This window comes from Alosa alosa, chromosome 7 (genome assembly GCF_017589495.1).
Source record: "Alosa alosa isolate M-15738 ecotype Scorff River chromosome 7, AALO_Geno_1.1, whole genome shotgun sequence".
In the NCBI taxonomy this organism is placed as follows: domain Eukaryota; kingdom Metazoa; phylum Chordata; class Actinopteri; order Clupeiformes; family Clupeidae; genus Alosa; species Alosa alosa.
The window spans coordinates 10,584,364-10,607,567 of NC_063195.1; the positions used below are offsets into that span (position 1 = coordinate 10,584,364).

Below are 23,204 nucleotides of genomic sequence, written 5' to 3' on the forward strand. Positions count from 1 at the left end.
CAAAAAATGTCATTTTAGAAAGAATTAAGGTGTAAGGTCCTATCATTATATTACAGTTACATCATATCATATACCAATAAAGCACCCTATCATTACATATGTGTATAAAATTAAATATAATTAATACATTTGAGAACACACATAATTGTAGATAGAGAAAAACTTTTGTCCTCTACTCAGTGATAAAAACAGAATCAATGTGTCACCCTTTGTTCAAAAGTTATGATAGATTTATTAGACCTTTGCAGACGCCACAAAACCTTCCGTTTTTTTCATACTTGATGCCCTTGTGAGACAAAAAAGGCTTATTGTGTGACCATGCTACATTGTAGAGATAATATATACCCACCATATAATAGTAATCAGGAGAACTAGCCCTTTAAAATGGTACTCGTCATAGTTAATCAGTTTTAGTGTAACACACATTGTTTTTAAACAATACCTTCAAAATTTCAACATCAAAAAACAGGAAAATATAATTTTGTCAAGATGAATCTTAATGTAACACCTAATGTAAATTATAGATATAGTGTATGGAAGATAAATGGTGCTGTGTTCTCCTCAGTGAAAAAAACAGAATCAATTATTCACCTTTGGTTCAGAAGTTATGATCAATTTACTCATAACTGCAAGTCGCAGTAACAAGTAGAATTTTTAAAGAGTAGGATGTTTTCATTTCCCGGTTTGACCTCTGACCCAAAAATACACAGATATAATGGTCATGTAACAAAAATAAGATGTTTTACCATCAAAACAAGATGCATAGCTCAATATGGGATGTCTTAACTGTACTCTGAAGAGGCTAAATCAGTTATGGGACATGTGTTGTGGGTTTACGAAAGGGGAAATAAATCATTTTATTTAGAAAAGTCTTAAACAATTGCATTAAATAACTAGGAACAACAACTTCAGGTAAATAACATAAACTTATGTTTAAAAACAAGCAGTAACTATTAGAACTACAAGAATGACAAGACAACAGTATAACAAAGATCAACAAAATACTTTAACATGGTGAACAAAACTCATATTAACATTCACACACATATAAACAATTAAAACGTTAGAAGAAATTCAATACATTTAACAACCACACAGCATATAATTCAATACAATATTTAATTATCGATATAATTTGCCCTACACATAAGGTGATATACAGTATACACTAACGCCACATTCACACCAGATCCGTGGTGTGTGCGTTGTCACAGCTGTGGCATGGTTGTGTGTGTGTGTGTGTGTGTGTGTGTGTGTGTGTCCATCTAAGCCTAGCAGACGATTGTAAATGCTATTGGAGTTGGTGTTCTTGTCTCTATCTGTGTCTGTATTAGAAGGATAGGCAAAGTGTATATGCTTTCTACCTTACATGGGACTTGAGCAAATTCAAAGAAATTGTCAGATATGAAAAGAAGAAATTGAATTACAAATCTAACCAAACTATTATCACTATAATCCCTGTCATTATTGTTATAAGCACCACTCTTGAATTTAGAAGAAGTGTCGTGGCACACTGAGAACTTCAATATGCAGTTATTTTATTAGACCAACGTTTCGGCTTGCGTCTTCATCAGGGTCATTTTCACACACCCTGTGACCCTGATACTACTACCTACTGGGGTACCTACTGGGGTACCGAAATTAGAGCGTGTGGACTGGAAAGGGTTACTACCAATTAAAAAACCTTTCATTATATGTATTCATTTTTGTAAACCTTATATCTCATTTAGCATTTCTGAGGAACATTTTGTCTTTTGACATGTTGTGTTCTAGACTTGCTGAGTGCAACCTAACAGAGACATCCTGTGAGATTATGGCTTCAGTTCTAGAGTTACCAAACTCCCTGATAGACCTGGGCCTGAGTCACAATGACCTGAGAGATTCTGGAGTTCAGTTTCTCTCTAAGGGACTGTCTAGTCCCCACTGCAAACTGCAGACATTAAGGTTGGTAACCTTTTATGATCACAAATGTCCAGGCTCAGAATCTAAAATCTCACTGCATTGCATCACTTTTATTGGGTCCCCATATAATAACAATAGTGGAATTTTGATCAAATCGATTTTGTTATTTACTACGGAGCCCTAGACATGACATAAAAAAACGAAGGTGAAAAAAACTGAAAAAAAGGTATGTACTGGGGACAAACAATGACTAGGTTTGCAAGATCTTGAGTTTGTTTTTGCGAGATCTCGAGTTTATTTTGCGAGATCTTGAGTTTCTTTTCAGAGATATTGAGTTTGTTTTGCGAGATTTTGCAAATTCAACAATGCATATGAAGACCACTAGAAACGTTCTGGAGAGCTTTAGCCACTGAAATTAGGTTGCAGTTCCTTATTTTGCCATCTGCGTTGGTCTGAGGTTGCGTTCCCCACTGACTGACAAGCCAACCTAGTCAGGGTGCAATTTGTGAAAAAATCTGAGGGGGGATGCATCATCGCTCCTACACATCACTCCATCCTAAGCCTTGATTTCAATTGTCAATTTGATTTTAGAGGCTCTAAAAATATAAAGTTTTGTTTGTTTTCTTGTTTAGCTGGATTCTCTAGTGCAGTGAACAAGCCGCTGGATTTTGCAGTGAGTCAAGACCAGAAGTTAACATTACCACACACGCACAGTGATATAGTCTTTTGATTTTAGACAGGGTCGGTCCTACGTTATTCCCACGACAGCCATATGTCCTAGGTATACGCACGCAGCACAGGTGAGCACAGGCTACCAGGAGAAACATCAACCAATTCAGATCAATTAGTTATAAATAATATAGAACAACCATACAATTGCAAGCGACCATGTCACAGCGGGCTACTGTATTATTGTCCTCATTGTACTACCGTATCCTCGAACTCTTCTGCTGCCCAAACGTTAAGACAAAAACCGTACGCCTACCTTCTTTGCGTTCTCTCCCTCCTTTTGTTGCATTTTCTATCCTCTGTTTATGTTCTTTTTTTTTCTGGCTACCAAATTTGTGTACAGACATACACATATTTTCCACTAGTTTAGTCTACCAAGAACAGAATCTCCTGATCTGCAGTCAGATGGCCCCCCCAGAGCTATATGGTCCCGTTGCAACCCCCCCAGAACCGGCCCTGATTTTAGAATAGCCTTCCAGACGGAACAAAAGAAAATAGCCTAGGCCTACTCTTAACTTAAATCTTTTAATTAACATAATGTAGCCTAACAACTCAATTTACATGTAGCCTAAAGACTGTATTTGAGCCACATCTCAAAATAAGTTGCTATTTGTTGATCCATCACTTACAAACGTAACGTAAGCGGTATCACTTCTGAGATCTCTTTCAGTGATTTCACCGACAAGAACACTGCATTTATGTGCGCTGCCCGTTATTTTTGCTCTTGTTCGCCTCATGCTGGCAAAATAAGGAACTGCAACCTAATTTCAGTGGCTAAAGCTCACCGGAACGTTTCTAGTGGTTCTCATATGCATTGATGGATTTGCGAGATCTCGCAAAACAAACTCAAGATCTCGCAAAAGAAACTCAAGGTCTCACAAAAGAAAGTCAATATCTTGCAAAAGAAACTTGAGATTTCGCAAAAGAAAGTCAAGATCTCGCAAAAGAAACTCAAGATCTCGCAAAACAAACTCAGGATCTCACAACCTAGTCAGTGTCTGTCCACAGTACATACCTTTTCTCAGTTTATTTTTTACCTTCGTTTTTCTTTTCCATGTCACCTCCAGGGCTCCGTAATTTACACATTTGTTATTAAACATTATTTTCTGATAATCAGAATCAAAACAAAATGATAATTTCTGCACTTCAGAATCAAAACAAAATTATAATTTCTGCACACATACCGGATGTCTCTACTGTGTGTCAGGGTGGATTAACCCTTTTGTGCTTTCACCCCAGCCTTGTCATCTCTCTTTCTCACACTGTATCTCTCTCTCTCTCAGACTGTCTTGCTGTCTCATCTCTAAGGGAAGTTGTGGTTTTCTGGCTTCAGCTCTGAGTTCCAAATCCTCCCATCTAAAGGAGTTGGATCTGAGCTACAATCATCTTGGAGAATCAGGACTGAATCTGTTATCTGCTAGACTGGAGGATCCTCACTGTAAACTGGAGACACTTAAGTATGTACAGAGAATTTGCACAGAATAATTATGCAAATTGAACTGAATTGATCAAGTGAATTGAGTTCAATTACAGACGAAGTTCACAAAAAATAGATCAGAGTTTGATCACAGAGGGTTGTTTTTTCTGTGATCCAGCTGTTATATGGCTGTATAGTAGACCACAACATATAAAGTGAGACAGACAAGAGAATTACAGATAGTTTATGGCTATGGTTCTTGGTAGACGCTTTTGTCCAAAGTGACATACAACAATAACACTAAATGTTATCATCAAAAAGCAACAGCTTTAGTAGTCATAAAGCCTACATAAAAATACTAATATTAGTAATATTTTAGCCTGATATCAGTCTGATATACGCACCGTTAGTCTAGCTTAGCATAACTAATTGAAGTGGTTGGAACTAACTAGCCTATGTACTGTAGCTCCCAAAAGTAAAAAAATAACTCCAACATTCCCTTATTTGCATGTTACGACATGTAGAAATGCCAACATAATGAGACAGCGATTTTCTAAGCATATGTACATACTTGGAACTACAGTATATTCTCATTCAGGCAAAGCACTGCTACTTGGGATTTGCAGAAGTAACACTGGAGCTCTTCAGGTGCTGCATGCAAATCACTCCGCCCAAGTAGCAGTGTTTTGTCTGAAAGAGTTGAAAAAGACACAGAGAATTCAAATACCCCTTTGAAAATGAATGACCATGATACAGGCCCCCCAAATTGATGTTTGTATCTCTTTTTGGGGTCTCCAGTTCCAATTCCTAGACAGGAGGGTCAGCCAGTATTTTTCCGCTCTATGTATTGTTAATAAACCACTAATTTCACCTTTTTAATTTATTGCTATTGTTCCAGTATTGTTGATGCAACTTTTACACTACTAATGTATTATTTGTGTGTGTGTTTGTGTGTTGTGTGTGTGTGTGTGTGTGTGTGTGTGTGTGTGTGTGTGTGTGTGTGTGTGTGTGTCTTTGTGTGTGCAGGACTGACCATTGTGCAGAAATCAGATTGAGACCAGGAGAACAGAAATGTAAGTCTATATGGTGGTTTCTTTTGATGTGTTTGGCCGCAGGTCCTTAAAAAGTTTTTAACAAAAAGTATCAAATTGCCTTAAATTCAGATTGAATGGGTTTTAATAATTATTCCCAGTATATGCTGCGTTGTCTATGGTCAGGTCAGAGCCTGTTTGTCCACTGCGCAGCTTTTGATGACGTGAAGTAACGGCAATATACCCCCAATGGTTGATAGCTTTATCGTTTCTAAACTACGAGGAAACTACTGGTTTGTGGAGCCGCGGAGTCTAATCTTGCCCTGTTGTTTTGCCCTGTTGTCTTGTTTCTCTCCCTCGTCGGATAATTTGCAGCGCAATTGATCAAGGAACCGGACCGACAGAAAAAATGAGTATATAAGTATAAGTATATATACTCTTGATCCCATGAGGGAAATTTGGTTACTGCATTTATCCCAATCCGTGAATTAATGAAACACACTCAGCACACAGTGAGAACACAGTGAGGTGAAGCACAAACTAATCCCGGCGCAGTGAGCTGCCTGCTACAACAGCGGCACTCAGGGAGCAGTGAGAGATTAGGTGCCTTGCTCAAGGGCACTTCAGCCATTCCCACTGGTCGGGGCTCGAACCGGCAACCCTCAGCCAGCAATCCTCCGGTTACAGGTCCAGAGTGCTAACCAGTGGGCCACGGCTGCCCCACTATTAGTAGAGACTAGATAATACATTGTATAGCATTGAATATTGTATAGTCAGATTTGAGTATGACGTGGCCACAATCTAACCTCAAATAAACATAAAAAATAAATATATATATATATATATACAGTGGGTACCAGTTAAGTTTGGACGGGTTCCTTCATGAATCACTCACCCCATTTTCTCAGCAGAAATGGCACAAACTGCAGTTGACACAAACAACCACAAGGTGTCACTTGGGAGTTCTGCCACTACTATTTTTGATGCGACTTGACTTACTTCCACGCAGTTTCCAAGTCAGTCCAAGTCAGTAGAACAATCAGAGACAGTTGAGCCATTACCAAACATATATAATAATACAATAGCGCGAGTTTATATATATCTTATCAGGGGCGTTGCCAGCCGATTTTGCCGGGACTTCAGCCCTGAATGTTTCGAGTGTAGCCTCGAATGAATTTTGCAAAGTTGACTAACAAATATACCATTATTCGGATCATGCATTGGAACTGTGAGAAGAGGTGGACCTATTTGTCAAATATAAAAGCAGGACACGGGTTTCCTCTCACTCTCCTTCATGCAGCAGATCTAACTTGAACGTTACCTTAGGCTACCATAATGAGGAATCATAAAGGCAACAAGGCAGGTGCGCCGGAACGAGTTTCAAAGTGCAGCCCGAAATCGCGTGCGCTGTATTTTCTCTTTCTAGCGCAAACAAAATGTGTGCAAATAGCCTGCGTAATTCTGCTTCATAAAGTTGAACAAACGCATGTGGTAATTTTATAGATAAATAGAAATAGCCTACTGCCATGCAGTTTATGGGGTAGGCCAACTTGAAGTGAACTTATACACGGGAGATTCTTTCTCTAGTCGTAGCTGAGCAAAGTTGGGTGTAACGTGTCATTAATCACGTTACAGTTCCTACAGTGTGCGAGCAAAGATATTCAGAATTCTGGGAGGGCGACAAGAATATTGGCAAAAAATAAATAAATTCATCGGAGTAGGCTGTTTGTTACCTTACTACTGAGTGGGAAACAGTGCACAACTAACTAGCTAATGACTAGTCTGATGTCAATCACACCACGAATTGATTCCAAAAAAATATGTTAGGCTATAGGCTACAAGCTAGGACTGCCACTGTTTTCAGTGTGAAGAAGAGCATCTAGTATAATTAATTACAGAAGGAACGCAACTCGCAAGCGCACTTCACTCAAAGCAGTTCAATGTTTTGCAAGTTGTGTGCGTGTCATCATTCAACATTGTGAAGGAGGGTGCGCGAGCTGGGCAGTGCTTCCATAAAGGTCTCTTTTAAAATGTCCTGTTACAATTGCAGCTGCTTCCGATTGTTGAATATTTAGAAAGTAGCCTACATGACGGAATTTTTGAGCTAGTGAGAGAGTCAGATTTTTGGCTTCTGGTAGTAACTTGCTAATTAACTAAAGCATGACTTGAGTGATATCACAAATTTAAAAAGGAAAATATTAAGGCAACAAGTGGCGGCCGAGTGAGGGATATTGTGTCCTGTTGCTGTAAAGGACGAGCCCAAACGCCTATTTCTCAGTTGTGTAATAAAAGCTGTATCATCATGCAGTGGTCGAAGTTTGCCAGGGCGGATAAACATAGTTGTAAAGGGCATGAATAAAAAAGGCAAAAAACGTCCTTTGCCGAACCCAAAATTTAAATAAGAATTTTATCTTAACGAAACTACTCTAAAACTCAGAGTGGGATAGGTTGGGATATTTATTTTACTTAAAAAATGGGGTATAAATTTTACTTAAATTGTAGCCCAGCCTAACAAGCAGATGTTGCAAAAGACATCAAAAGACGCAATTAATCAGAAATAAATAATGTAATCTGCATCGCTTTATTTAACAAACTGCAAGCAACAAGAGGGTTGAGTTTGTTGTGAGGCCAAACCCAAGAGCAGAGCCTATCTGTTAAGGCAGTCGATAGGCTATATGGTAACGAGCTGTGTGCGCCTGGAAAGACAATAGAAGATGCTTTCTGAATAGCACAGCGAAGACGGCTCTGGTCACCCCATACCCTCCCCACACTTCCTGTAGCCTACCATTATGAAGGCCTGCGGGGAGTATAAACGACTTGTAAAACGACTTGTTGCCGTTTTGGGACATTAAGCTTTTTCACGTTAAGCCCCCCTCCCCCACCCCCTTCTTTCACAAGCAGTGGGGGAGAACGGGGCACAAAGTAACACTTTTTGACTTTGGCTAAATATTTCTAAAATCATTTGTGTTTTACTAGTCACGTGTTTTAACAAGCAACACTTGTTATTGAACTAATAACAGACGTGTGTCGAAAATTGACTTTATTTTCCATATGGAGAAATAACAGAGTTATTATATAGAGTCTAACCGCATATTTTTGTATTGCAATCATTGTAGCCTACAGTTGTAACAGCGCGTTACAACTAACCTGGGTCACGTTTCTTTTAAGATAAGATAGCTCCTGGTATGTGTTGACTACATGTTCCAAAACGGTGTTCATTTTTAGCCTACAAGACGATTATTAGTCCGTGAGCTGCACCCACAACTCAGTAATCGAAAGACAAGTAGCCTACCACCTATTTACTTTGATGCCTTCAAAAGACGTTTTGCTGTAGATCTACGTGAAAACACGTCCATATTGACTGAAAATTTGTGGAACACCGTCTCATAGTAATGTGGTTAACTGACCAATATGTCCCGATCAACCATCTGCAACTAGGAAAAAAGTCCATGTTACATTTAACCCCGCGTTACTTTGTGCCCCGCGCTGCTCCCCTGCAGCTTTCTGAAGCGGTGTTTCTGAAGCTAATGTAGGCCTAACAACAAATACCACCTTGGCGTGAAAAAGCTTAACGTAGCTTATGTCCCAAAACGGCAACAAGTCGTTTTACTCCCCGTATGCGCTTATTATAAAGAACGTTTAACGTGTCCCAAAAACAGCTATCAATTAATCACCAAACATCTTATAAATAAGTCTTGCCAGGAGCAACACCTTGCAAAAAATGGCCTAGGCCTTTATATGGCTCTGCTCCTGCCTAGATTAGAACTCAGAACTGCCTGAAAGTTGCAGACCTGTTCTGGAAATATGTGCATTAACCCACTCGACCGTCAGACAATGCTAACTGCTTCTAGTAGGCCTATTGGGTAGGACTGTAGCCTACACTGGTTGCTGTGGCACAGCCTTGAGTGACCGAATTCATTTTCCTTTGTCATCTGAATGCTGTCATTTTGTTAACATTACTGTTAAGGAGATGCTGTAGGCAAAGGCTATATTTCAACCTTGTTAGTGTAGTAAAAAAATCAGAACTATTCACAAGGTTTTTGGGCAGCATATTTATGTTCTGTTAGCAAGCGAACTCATGACTGCCGACAAATTAGCCTACTGCCAGCTGACAAAGCTCTCATTTTAAAACATTACTGAGAGACAGGCACTGTACAATCAAGAAATCTTGCCACTGAATCCAAAACTATGTTTAACATTATGTACAGAGCTTATAGGCTACAGTGGACTAGCATGTTGCAGTGGCTGCTAAAAACACAGAAAAACAACACATTGAAAACTCAGCCAATCACAGCCCTTGCTGTCGAACGCTCCGTCCGGTTCGACCGCGGAACGCCACAGCGGACTATGCTGCCCCCAAGCGGCTGCAGTTGTACTTACATTTCACCCAGCTGCGTGAATCACCTTGATGGTGAATGAAGTGTAAATTTTTAACCAGTACCCACTGTAAAAACACCAATAGTAAAGATATAGGACACTTGGAGAAAATAAAATCCATAATAGACATAATATAATAATACTTAAAGGTAAACTATGCAGTATTGGCAATTTCCTTACTGTTTTCTCGGTTTTTGCTTCTTTTTCGCTGGCTTTGTCATGACGAATGTCTGAGAAACTCCATCGCTACCTTTTTCTAGCCGGTGCCTGGTGTGTATGTGTATTTGAATGCAGTAAAGCAATTTGTTACACTCGTTATACTTCCTGGTGTTAAGACATGTTAAGAGAAACTGACTCAGAGGGAACAATTCAAAACTAATTCCTCATTAAGGCCACCAGGATGGACCGTTTGGAGGTCTTGAATCCAAAAGGCTTCTCTTTGTGCACTTCCTGTGCAATTACTGACTGTAGCTTTTAATCAGTGGGATTTGAAGAAGAGACATCCTAAATAATCTTTGGTTGAAGGCTTTTCTTGGTTTTCTTTGGTTTTTCTTTTTCGCATGGCCAATTTTCCGCCCCGGGACACTGAAGGATTCCCGGGACACTGAAAGACCGGGGTGCACAAATCTTGGTGGGCATGTAGCCCCTCAAGGAAAGCATGGAACCATTGTTTTTCGTTTTGATCTGTATCCACCCTGCTGGACTGGACCCCCGAAAGGAGGGTAGGGCGGACACAGTTTTCTGTGAATATCTCGAGAACCGTAGGGCCTAGGAGGACCACCTTTTTTTTGTATGTTGGTCTTAAGGGGCCATGTCAACCCATCCCATTACCACTCAATTCATGTATAGCGCCACCTAGTTAAAAAATAAAAAGCAAAAAATTAGATGTTGTAATCACAATATCTCTGGCTGACAACACCCTCTCAATGCATGGCAAGTTTCGTGGACTTTCGTTCATGGGGGGCCATACAATAAATACATTTATGTGTACATTTAGTGACCGTACATCAAGTTTTCTGTAAATATCTTGAGTACCGTAGGGCCTAGGATGACCAATTATTTGCTTATGTTTGCCTCCAGGGGTCATGTTAACCCATTCCATATGCACACATGTGCATAAACAGATATTCACACACACACATACATTCACAGTAATCATACGTATGACACATACACACACAGTAGACATATGTACGCATGCATGCACATGCACACACATAGGCACACCCACAAGCACATGCACGCATGCACGCACGCACACACACACACACACACACACACACACACACATAAACACGTACACGCACACAATTCAAGAATTTCTCAGAATTATGATCAGGCAAGATGGGGGTGGGGTTGTATAAAATGTATTTTACATGTGAAATCTGTGAACTAATCATGTTTTGGTACTTGTTGTCTATCAGATACCAGTGAGAATTAAGTGTGCATAATGCAATTCAGTGAGACAGTTAGAATCATATATGCCTGCACTCTGCAAAATCTGGCGCTAGTTAGCCGATGCTACCAACAGCTTTTTCAATGGTGGTGCTTCGGCATCGGGCTAGCCATGCAAATAAATCACTGTTTTACACCATTTACGAGGATTCCAAAAATAATTCAGTGGAAATGCATGGATTCCAGTTTCTTCCAGTAGCAGCAACTGGAATCCATGCATTTCCACTGAATTATTTTTGGAATCTGATCCCTTATCATACCTGTTCATTCGTACTTGTCGCTCGACTTATCGTGACTAAATTCAAGATGGCTGCAAGCTGCAAACATCTGTATAAATCGTCTTGTAAGTAAACTACCAGTGCTTTTTCAAAGTTCTCAATGTCTCGTTTTAAATGTCAGGGCCCCTCGGAAGTCTACCAATGAAGTGTGGAGATACATTGAGTCTCGTAAATGGTGTAAAACAGTGATTTATTTGCATGGCTAGCCCGATGCCGAAGCACCACAATTGAAAAAGCTGTTGGTAGCATCGGCTAACTAGCGCCAGATTTTGGAGTGCAGGGGACAAGCCGAGATGGGCTATGAGACATACGTTCACACTCGGTATCATGTTTCAACACACTTTAGGTCAATATCACACCGAAATTCTCCTTTAAGGTTAACACAGCTGGGTTTAAACATTTTAAAATGGTTAACAGTTGAAAACATTCATTAGAAATGTAGAAAAGTAACTAAAAAGTAAGTAAATGTAATAAGTTGATAAACTAATTGAAGTAGTTACACTTCTATTAAATTTTGAATACGCTAACTTGTAATCATAATCTATTACATTTCAAAAGTAACCTTCCCAACACTAACCAGGACTGTTTGACACACTCAGCTGCATTGTGGTCGGCCCTGAAGACGGGTGTAATGGGCTCATCGGGGGTTCTCTCAAGTCTTACAAAACAAAACTGCATTAAGCAGTCCTGGATATACTGCTGTGTAGATATCTGTGCGTGCAGTTTATCCATTTTATTTTCCAGGAACTGGACGTTTGCAAACCATATGAATGGAAGGGCCAGCCTTCCACTACTAGCCAAGCATCGAAGCCTTCGATCAGTTCTTCCCCGCCTTCCGCGTCTTTTTTTGGTCTTTGGTTGTTATGGGAAGCCCTGCCTGTCCAGAGTCCAGTGTAGTTAGATCAAAAGATCCATAGTGACTGTGTTATTTTAACAGTGTTAATCACTCGGTCATGCATAACGTTAATAAGCGGAATATAATAGTAAATATAGAATAAGAGAAAGCTGAACTTGAAGAGCTTTGCGATGTCGCACACAGGGGAGTGCCATTGTAGGCCAAAAAGGTCAAAGGTGGAAGTAAATCTAGAAAAGGCTATATTTCGTAGTTTTATGTGTGTTTGTGTGTTTGTGTGTGTGTTTGAGCAGTAGCTTTCACTCCCAATATTCTGACTGGGATGTTTTCTCTTCTCTCCTCTCCTCTTATCTGCAGATGCCTGTCAGCTCACAGTGGACCCAAACACAGCTCACAGAAACCTTGCTCTTTCTATGGGTAACAGAAAGGTGACATGGGTATTGAAGGAGCAGCCATATCCTGACCACCCAGAGAGATTTGATTGGTGGCATTTTGTGTTGTGTAGAGAGGATATGTCTCGACGCTGCTACTGGGAGGTGGAGTGGAGTGGGTATTTGACTGAAATAGCTGTGACCTATAAAACCATCCAAAGGAAAGGGATGGATGCTGATATCATACTGGGACGTAATGCCAAGTCCTGGAGTCTGGTCTGCTCTCCTGACACATACTCTGCCTGGCACAATAACAAAGAGACCATGATACCTGCCCCCTCCTCCCACTCCAGCAGAGTAGGAGTGTACCTGGACTGGCTGGCCGGCACTCTGTCCTTCTACAGCGTCTCCTCCAACACACTCACCCACCTGCACACGTTCCACTCCACATTCACTGAGCCCCTCTGTCCAGGGTTTCGGATTTATTATCATGGCTCCTCAGTGTCCCTTTGCCAGATCACATGAGCTCCTCCTCCAACAGGTACTTCCACCTGTTCATACAGCAGCAGATCTGGCTCTTTTCTGTTTTCAGACGTGTGTGTTTCTCTTTGTGTGTGTGTATTTGTGTTTCTAGCTCTCTATATGTACATGTTCTCCTCTTCTCTCTCTCTCTGCCCCCCACCCCTTTCTCCTCTTCTCCATCTTTTTTCTGCCCCCTTTTTTTCTCCTCCTTTCTCTCTGCCCCCTCTTTCTTTTCCACCTGTCTTTCTCCTCCCTCTCTTCCCTATTTCTTAGTCTCTAACCCTTTTCTTCCTGTGTCTCTCTACCCCTCTCCTTATCCTCCTCCTCTCTCTCTCTATCCATCTTTCTATCTCCTCCTCCCTCTGTCACTGTGACAGATCACATGGCCTCTTTATGCATGGATATGTAAATGCATTCTGGTCAAACAACTCTGTGTTGATAGTGTTCAAAATGTTGATATTGGTTTTATATTAGTTTCACATATTTGGTGCATCATTTAAATTGTGGTTTATAAGAATGTGTTTAGCAACATTATATGATGTTTTATGCTCTTCATATGGTTGAAAATGGTATATAAGTCTGGAGTGCACGCATAATGTTTGTGTGGGTGTGTGTTTTTCCGTGTGTAATATCATCCGAGTGTTCTGTATATTTATTATACTGAACATGCACCCTCCCCCCTCTCTTCACTGTAAAGAGCTTTTGGTGCCGAGAAAGTGCTGCATGTAACATGTTTGTATATCATTCAGAGAGCATGAGGAAAAGGGTTCACTGATATTCGTTTACAGTTTAGTCACGTTTGCCTGTGGGTCAATTTTGCATTCTACCTTATTTGTTATAGATCAAATGAAACAATTTGTAGATATTGATTGCACCATATTCCAATCTCCGATAAAAAATAATAATAAATCCAACCAATGTCTTGGGATTTTGTGTCTATAAAGTCTTGGTGATGCAGAGGACTTATATATTTTCTTGATCTCATGTTTCACAGCCCAAATGCAGTCATTTCAGGTGACCAGTGATGGCTGGAACTACCATCAGGAGAAGTTAAGGGTTAAATGGGAATTACCATCAGGGACAGGTTAAGGCGGAAGCAGGTTAATGAGCTGTTACATGGCACCTGCCTTTTTTTTACAACTTATGATTCAAACACTCTACATGAGTTTTATTTGCATAGAAATTGTCCTGACAGGGAATGCATATCTACACAATTGCTTGATGTGCACACAAGGGGGGTTCCAAGCATGTGGTTTAATGACCCAGCAGTGAACACATGATATGTTTATTTATGTTTTCTTTTTATTAATAATGTCTAACAGCACTGTTTTTCCAAAATATATTCAAAATATTATATTATAATAATAATAATAATTATTATATTCAAAAATTTGGGTGTACACCATTTGCGTGTGGTCTGCTTTCTGAGTATACCTTTGTGTGGCTATATTACCATGGCTCTACGTGATGTAAACCAAAACAACTCCACCAAAGACTTGGCTATAACAAGATAAGTCAGGTTTTGCTCCCCTCCTTACCCCATTCCACCTTCTATCCATGCCCAACTGCAGGGGTGTAGTGGTAAAATAAGAGGTGAGTAAACTATGAATTCGGTGATTACGGTAAGGTGGACTGCCCTGTGCGATATGGGATTTTTAAAAAAGGCATTCAGCTCATGTTTGATGATGGCGGAGGTTATTGTGCAATGCTAACAATACTAGTGGTATCAAGTGTGTTGATGAGTGTAGATATTGTGAATGTGGATAATAGTCTAATTTTTGAATGTTAAAAGTTGCAATTGGTGAATAAACTCTTTTGAGAGATAAACTCTAATAAAAGGTGGATAAACTCTATTTCTGACATTTCAGAGGTGGATAAACTGTGTTTACTTGTGTTCAGCCTCCATACAGCCCTGCCCAACTAGCATCATCATGCACACCCCTCCCTCTGAAATATCAGTAAACAAGTCTCTTGCATGATGTTCAGGAATGGGCAACGAACCATTTCCGATCTGAGTGGCAAATCAATAAATATTGACTAATTTATTGTAGGCTGCACACAGTGGAGTGTGACAAATTCTCAGTACAATACCATCATAGTGCAATTCTCTGCTATCAGGTTTCTTCACTTATCTGAGATCATCTCACTTTAAAACCCTTTAGCATACCATGTTCCAGATTGTGATTACAAATGATTATTTTGGACAAAAGTGAGTGATACTATTGTGCCACTATATTGGGGAGGACATTTTGAGCATTGTTGGATTTTGGGGGGAACATGTATAAAGTGTTATATATTTTAAGTTGTATACGTTCCTGTATTCATTCCACACTGACAGCACAGTTCATGGTTCATGGTACAGTACATGGTACGTGTCACTGCAACCTAAAGTACATTTGAGGCCCAGATTTGAATCGTGTCTTGGCGTGTTCAAAACAGCTTGAACTAACCTGCTGAACTGGTCTGGACAGTTGGCAAAGAAAGTACCTAGAGATCCACAGACAATGGAACTTAGCAGAGTAAAAAAGAGAAAGAGTCATATACATACAGTATTACATTACAGAGAACGAGTAATATACATACAGTATTACATTACAGAGAAAGAGTCATATACATACAGTATTACATTACAGAGAAAGAGTAATATACATACAGTATTACATTACAGAGAAAGAGTCATATACATACAGTATTACATTACAGAGAACGAGTAATATACATACAGTATTACATTACAGAGAAAGAGTCATATACATACAGTATTACATTACAGCTCTGATAGACCGTTTAGTCCGTGACATCTGAGAGATTTCAGAGTCACATATGCAGGAAATGATAATCCTTGACAGGTATCACTTGATCCATCAATAAAACACAATAAGAAACACAGTAAGAGAAAACACACATATAAATACCTAGGTAATAAGCAAAAGAGCATACTGTATGTAAGAATAAGATTATTATTGTTCCTTAAAGAAGTTCTAAGCGATACTGGGTAACGTCTCTTCTGTTGACCTTCAAACAAAAGCTAGCTATGTTAACGGTCACAATAGTGATCGGTGGGATAGAATGTTGTATCTAGATGCACACATACTTCTACACCTACACACACACACAGACATACACATACATACATACACACACACATACACACACTCACACACAGATACACACACACATACATACTCACACACACATACACACAGATATACACACTCACACACACACACACACACACACACAGACATACACTCACACACATACACATATTCACATATTCACACACACAGACACACACACACTCACATATTCACACACACACACACACACATTCTCACACACACACACACACATGCACACACACACACACACATATTCACACACACAGACATACACACACACTCATATACACACTCACACATACACACACACACAAATACACACATACACACACACACAGATATAAACTCACATACACAGATATACACACTCAGGCATACACACTCATACACACACAGACACAAACACACACACAGACATACACACACACACACACACATATACACACTCACACACACACACACACACACACACACACACACACACAAACACACACACAGACATACACACACACACACACATGTATGTCTGAGTGTGTGTATGTCTGAGTGTGTATATCTGTGTGTTGTTTATTTATCAGGACCTTCGGCTCGTTAAAATAGAACCCTGAATGTGTATGTCTGTGTGTGCGTGTGTATCTGCATGGGGTGTGAGAGTTAGTGTGCATATTGTGTGTGTGTGTGTATATATATTTTTTTTAATTTGTAATGCATATGGACTAAAATGGATGCTTAGAAATGTCTTATAAAAAAGCTGGTGTAGGAAATACATGGGTGGAGATGAAGGAGTTAAAACTCATGACGAGAGTTGTTTTGATCGTATCTACACTCCTCTAAGTCCAACCAGTTCTCTACAGAGTGAGACAGATTCAGGGAAATGAATTCCAGGAACACAAGCCATTTGACAATCCATACATACATTACAGTAAGTTACTTTATTAAATATGTGTATCTTGTCCAGTGTGTGTATACATGTCAAGTAGAGTGTGTATATGTATGTGTATACGGCATATGTGTTTTTATCAGTGAAGGTTGTACAGTGTAGTCCATTGGCAGTGTTGTGTTTACATCTAAAACAGGAATATATAATTTAGACATATTATATATAATTTAACACAGCATGTGGACAGATGAACAAACATCAACATGAAGTGAAACAACTGACACAACTGACACTGAAAACTAAACTGCACAACTGAAACTGAAAACAAACTTTAATATTATAACATTAAAGACTGTTCTGTGTGCTTGTCCTCTGGTCCACATCTGATTTCCTGATGTAAGGAGTGAATGTGGCACCCAAATTCATGTCAGTTTTGTTTCTGTTCAGTTCAGTTCAGTTATTTCACTTTGAGTTGACGTTTGTTCCTCTATCCACATGATAAGCTCAAATGTTCATAACACTTGATCATTTTATAATAAAAGCATAACATTTGCCAGAGAAACTTACAAAGGTTGTCTGATCAGATTTGGAATTGTATGCGCCTCTGATTTGGCTCCTGGGGGCCATGGCAGCCATTTTTCAAAATGCATATATAGATTTTTTTTGGTGGAAATGGATAGTTACAAGGTGTCCGCTGGCGTGTCGGGGCCGTTTTACTAACCTGGCAATAGCCAGATGAATTTCGCTCCGCCTAGCTCCACTCATCCATCTGGAACCGATCCATTGAAGTGTTGCTTCAGAAGGCTGGGCCTAATCAAAAAATGCTTGCATATGATTGAATAAGCCACTTGTCCGTCATCTATTGACGTGCTACTTCAACCACTCACATCGAAGCCAACCCGTGACACTAATAACAGACTCACAGTCGCTTCTACGCTATGTCACATCTATGAAACTCCCGCCCTGCGTCCTGATTGGCTAAACCATAAAGTTGGTTGGAAAAATCACTCTCAATGGAAGAGGTCCCAGATGGATGTGAGTGAAGCTAGGCGGAGCTAAGCGGAACAACATTCATCTGGCTAGGGTCAGGTTACCGTTTTACCACTTCAAACGTGCATTTCTTTCTGTGAACCGAACACCGTGTCGTCCATTACCCCTTACATAATAGCCTATAATAGCCTACTCATACTATTATTGTTTGGAAAAATAATGTAGATGTGAGTGAAGTGTGGACACAATAAAACAAATAGTAGATACCACACACAAGTGTAGCATAATAAATACAAGGATACAAGGAAGTTTATTGTCACATGCATATAGTTACTGGAAGTAAGAAATGCAGTGAAATTATGTCTGGTGTCAGCCTATTTGGTAATTAGGCATTAATGGTCTATGCTAATCACAATCAGCTAACCTGATAAACAGCGTTGTTTAATGAAGCTCACAATATTTCAGGGAAGGTGTCAGCCCTCAGATGAAGCCCTCCATCTGAGAGATTTCAGAGTCACATATGCAGGAAATGATAATCCTTGACAGGTATGCATCAATAAAACACAATAAGAAACACAGAAATAGAAAGCACACATAGAAATACATAGGTAATAAGCAAAAGAGCATACTGTATGTAAGAATAAGATCATTAGTGTTCCTTAAAGGCGCTCTAAGCGATGCTGGGTAACGTCTCTTCTGTTGACCTTCAAACAAAACAGAGAGCTAGCTCGCTACTTCCCTTCCCCTCCTTCCTGTGGAATTGAAACTCTCCTAAACGCGCATCGTGTCAGTGATTTGCTGGAACAGTTTGTTATGTTTTTATGGGCAAGGTTTGCCCAAGTAGCGAATGGTGAGGTGATGCTTGCTATAAGTGACAAAAAATGTTTTAACCTAAAATAGCACCTTTAATTCTACAAATTAGATTTTAAAGAGATCAGCTGGGGTGAAAGAGTTAATCTTTCATGAGTTGTTTTGCTCTTGACACTGAGGCTGCATCTTAAACACCTGTGCCTGAACAAGTCCAGTCAGTTTAGTGCCTGAGCTTCAAGGAAATGGATTCCAGAAAAACAAGCGGTTGAAACTCAAAAGATAGAGTAAGGTATTTCATTAAATGTGTGTATAATGTCCTTTGAATACACTTTTTCCAAACAAATGTTTGTAGAAATTACGAGAAAAAGAAAGGCTCATATGGCAACAGTAACAGTATATAATTTCAATGTTTACTGTCATGATATGCAAGTAAAATAAATTATGTATAATAATTTACAGTAAAATAATGGCAGCTATGGTTTTCCAGACCTTCATTGTCCAAAATGTGATGCTAATGTATAAGAAAAAACAAAAAAAGTCAAATAGCGAAAGTAATAGATCATAATGTGTGTATTTTTTTTCTTGGTGGATGGCATATCACAGTATATTCTTTCTTTTTTTATTGGTGGATGGCCATATACTGCATTCTCCATTAATAGTCATGGCCATGCATACTGCACTCTCCATTAATAGTCATGGCCATGCATACTGCATTCTCCATTAATAGTCATGGACATGCATACTGCATTCTCCATTAATAGTCATGGCCATGCATACTGCATTCTCCATTGGTATTGTTGGCTTTCTATACTGCATTCTCCATCTGTAGTGCTGGTCATATATATTGTATGTTCTATTAGAAGTGTTCGCCATATATGGTATTGTTGTGCGTTAGTGTTTACGTGAACCACAAGCAGGAGGGGAGACTGATGTCTTATGGGATGGGTCTTATAGTGGAATGGGTCACCTTCACCACCATTTCACCAGAGAGGGAATAAGATTAGTGAGCGTACAGATATCAGTACATCTGGTTTGTTTCAGTGCCAGTTGTGATCTGTTGTGTTATTTCAGTTTGTGTTGATGTTTGTTCATCTATCTGCATAGTGCACACAGCCTCTATGTGATCTTAAGCATGCAAATGAGACAACACAGAGACACATGTTTAGTTTTGTCCTGAAATACATTTTGAATGCTGTCTTGTTCTGATTGGTTTGGTCTATCCAATTTTATGCACAGGCATTTTCCCCCTGTACCAGTTGAAATTCAAATGCAAATGAATTTCTCTCAACACTCAAATTATGATGAAATTCTTGTGCATTTTCCACAAAGTCTAAACGTTCTCACAATAAAAAAAAAGATAATCAAATTGCACATTGAAAAGTTATCATGACTAATTAGAATGGTACACTCTTAATGAATGATTTGAATGAATGAATGAATTATTGACTATACAATATATTTGAAATGAAACAAATGTGGCAAGACCAATACTGCTTCTGCCTTTTTTGCGGTACTGTAGACATCCATCATGCTGCTGCCTATGTGAATTTTTGCAAATGCAAATTCCCCCTGCAATGTCTACTGAACTATATAGTTTACTAGCACTAATTGGCAGAGATCTACAGGGATGAAACATAATCTTTCATGAGTTGTTTTTCTTTTGACACTTAGGCTGCAACTTAAACAGAACAAGTCCAGCCAGTCTAATGCCTGAGCGTCAAGGAAATGGATTCCAGAAAAAACAAACAATTGAAACTCAGAACATAAGTACAGTAAGAGTAAGTTATTTTATTAAATGTGTGTATAATGTTCTATTAATTATCATGTTTCTGAACGTTGCTGCAGTTGGGATTTGACTTGCGATCAAGCTTCAGTGAAATATTGACTATATTATACATTTGAAAATACTTTTTTTTTTGCTGTACATTCGTCGTACTGCTGCCTGTGGTGCTTTTGGAAATGTTGGTACGTGTTCATCATGTTGCCCCAGGAAGTAGGCCTACCAAAATCACTCCCAAATAATAAGAGTCGTGAGCAGAGTCATATCCCTGTTTTGACCTCCCCAGCGTACTCCCCAGCACTAAGAAGGCAACCAGGGTCTCTATCCTCCTACCATGTCTACATGCTGGTAGAGATCAATCTTTCATGAGTTGTTTTGCTTTTGGCATTAAGGCTGCACCTTAAGCACCAGTAACTGAACAAGTCCAACCAGTCCACTGCCTGAACAATGGACAAGAAAATGGATTCCAGTAATACAAACGAGAGAAACTCAGAACTTATGAAGTTATTATAAAATATATTTGTACATAAAATTGTTACAAAACCTGTTATAAAGTAATAAGCCATAAAATCTAAAATAGTATATCGCCTAGTTGAATCCTTGAATTACCCTAAATCAAGAAACACTATATAACTTCAATTTGTACAGTAAAAGTATAAAGTATATATACTCTTTTGATCCTGTGAGGGAATTTTGGTCTCTGCATTTATCCCAATCCGTGAATTAGTGAAACACACTCAGCACACAGTGAACACAGTGAGGTGAAGCACACACTAATCCCGGCGCAGTGAGCTGCCTGCTACAGCGGCGCTCGGGGAGCAGTGAGGGGTTAGGTGCCTTGCTCAAGGGCACTTTAGCCGTTCCTACTGGTCGGGGTTCGAACCGGCAACCCTCCGGTTACAAGTCCGAAGCGCTAACCAGTAGGCCACAGCTGCCCCTTAAAATACTGACATGTTGCCAGAAATTCTCTGTCAAAAATGTGGTAAAAATGACATTATGGTAAAAACTGTCAAATGGAAAAAGTGAAACATCCAAAATAGTGTATCGCTGTATGTGTATGTCCTTTTTTCACATGCAGGAAATTATAATCCACATCCACACTTAAAATAACATGTTAAATGTCATCACTGGGGAGTACAGTACAGCACCCATACAACACTCAGGTCAAAGTGCCTACAGGGACTTGGGATCAAGTCCGACATGGGTCATTTCCTGATCCCACTCCCTCTCTCTCCCTCTCTCTCCTATCACTCTCTTCACTGTCTTGTCTGATGCAGTTTAAAAGCTCAAAGGGCATAAAAGTCCAAAAATAGCCCTAAAGTTATCATGACAACAATCAGAATTATTCCTTACATATATTTTCTGTTCAGTTCTAGAGAATATCTCCCACTGCTGCTTGGAGAGGAGGCTGCAGCAACTAGCTGTTTGATCATAAAGAATGGCTGATCCTGGGTCACCAACACACTCTGATGACGCAAGGTGAGTTTCTTGATCCCTCCCCATCTCATTATCCCACTCATTTCATAAATGTAAATGTAAATGTAAATGTAAATCAGGTTTCTAGGCCAAGTATACTTGCGTTTACAAGGAATTTGGTCTCTGCATTTATCCCATCCGTGAATTAGTGCACAGAGCACACAGTGAACACACAATGAGGTGAAGCACACACTAACCCGGAGCAGTGAGCTGCCATGCTACAGCAGCACTCGGGGAGAAGTGAGGGGTTAGGTGCCTTGCTCAAGGGCACTTCAGCCATTCCTACTGGTCGGGAATCGAACCGGTAAACCTTCGGTTCCAAGCCCGAAGCCCGGCTTCAAAGCCAAAAGTATGGGGGCATATTTGTCTCTAAATATAACAACACAAATGCTGTGGAGGCACCTTCTCACAATACAATGTCAATGGAGACCGAGTGACCAGTTTCCCACAGGGTAGATGTGGAATCCAGCACTTCTGTCTATGACACAATTTGAGGCATTATTTCCGCACCAATCCAATCCACACACAAATAGCTCTTAATCATGATAATTATTTTGCTTCTAGCAGTAGTGACGGTCATCATAAATTAATTATTGCATTTACCCTATGTCCTGTCTAGTATAGTATAGTATAGTATAGTATAGTATATACTGTATACTCTTTTGATCCTGTGAGGGAAATTTGGTCTCTGCATTTATCCCAATCTGTGAATTAGTGAAACACACTCAGCACACAATGAACACACAGTGAGGTGAAGCACACACTAATCCCGGCAGTGAGCTGCCTGCAACAACAGTGCGCGCTTGGGGAACAGTAAGGGGTTAGATGCCTTGCTCAAGGGCACGGTTCGAACTGGCAACCCTCCGGTTACAAGTCCGAAGCGCTAACCAGTAGGCCACGGCTACCCCCGGTTAAGTATTAGTATGTTTTAGTATTAGCCTGGGTTTTCCATGCTGCCTTACACGCGCAACATGTTGATGCATGCTTGCATGTATGTGTGCATGTGTGTGACATTATTTTATATATAAACAAACTCCACATGTGTATCACCAGATCACAGACATACAGACCCCCATCTCCAACGCCCAGCAGTGTGTCTATGAAGAGTGATGGATCCATGCATGACCCTCCAACACTAAACAGTAGACCAGCAGCACAGGATAAACCTGAGTGAGTTTTTGTTTTGTGGTGTGTGTGTGTGTGTGTGTGTG

The 23,204-nt window shown here is 39.8% G+C and overlaps 1 protein-coding gene across 16 annotated transcripts in view; it reads left to right on the forward strand.

The window, feature by feature from the left end:
• The window catches only part of LOC125297521 (NACHT, LRR and PYD domains-containing protein 12-like), a 99,448-nt gene that overhangs the window by 52,496 nt on the left and 23,748 nt on the right, over window positions 1-23,204 (forward strand). For 7 of the 16 annotated variants that reach the window (XM_048247888.1, XM_048247895.1, XM_048247890.1 and 4 more), the window contains one exon: window positions 23,047-23,163. The exons of 1 other annotated variant lie outside the window; for it this stretch is intronic. In XM_048247888.1, coding sequence (XP_048103845.1) covers window positions 23,047-23,163 — 117 coding nt within the window. Of the gene's footprint in view, window positions 1-1,773; window positions 1,945-3,914; window positions 4,089-5,074; window positions 5,122-12,399; window positions 13,139-16,899; window positions 16,980-18,392; window positions 18,474-18,953; window positions 19,027-20,408; window positions 20,516-21,887; window positions 21,997-23,046; window positions 23,164-23,204 lie in introns of those variants that run through there. 8 more of the 16 variants (XM_048247901.1, XM_048247902.1, XM_048247903.1 and 5 more) reach the window with 5 other exon arrangements.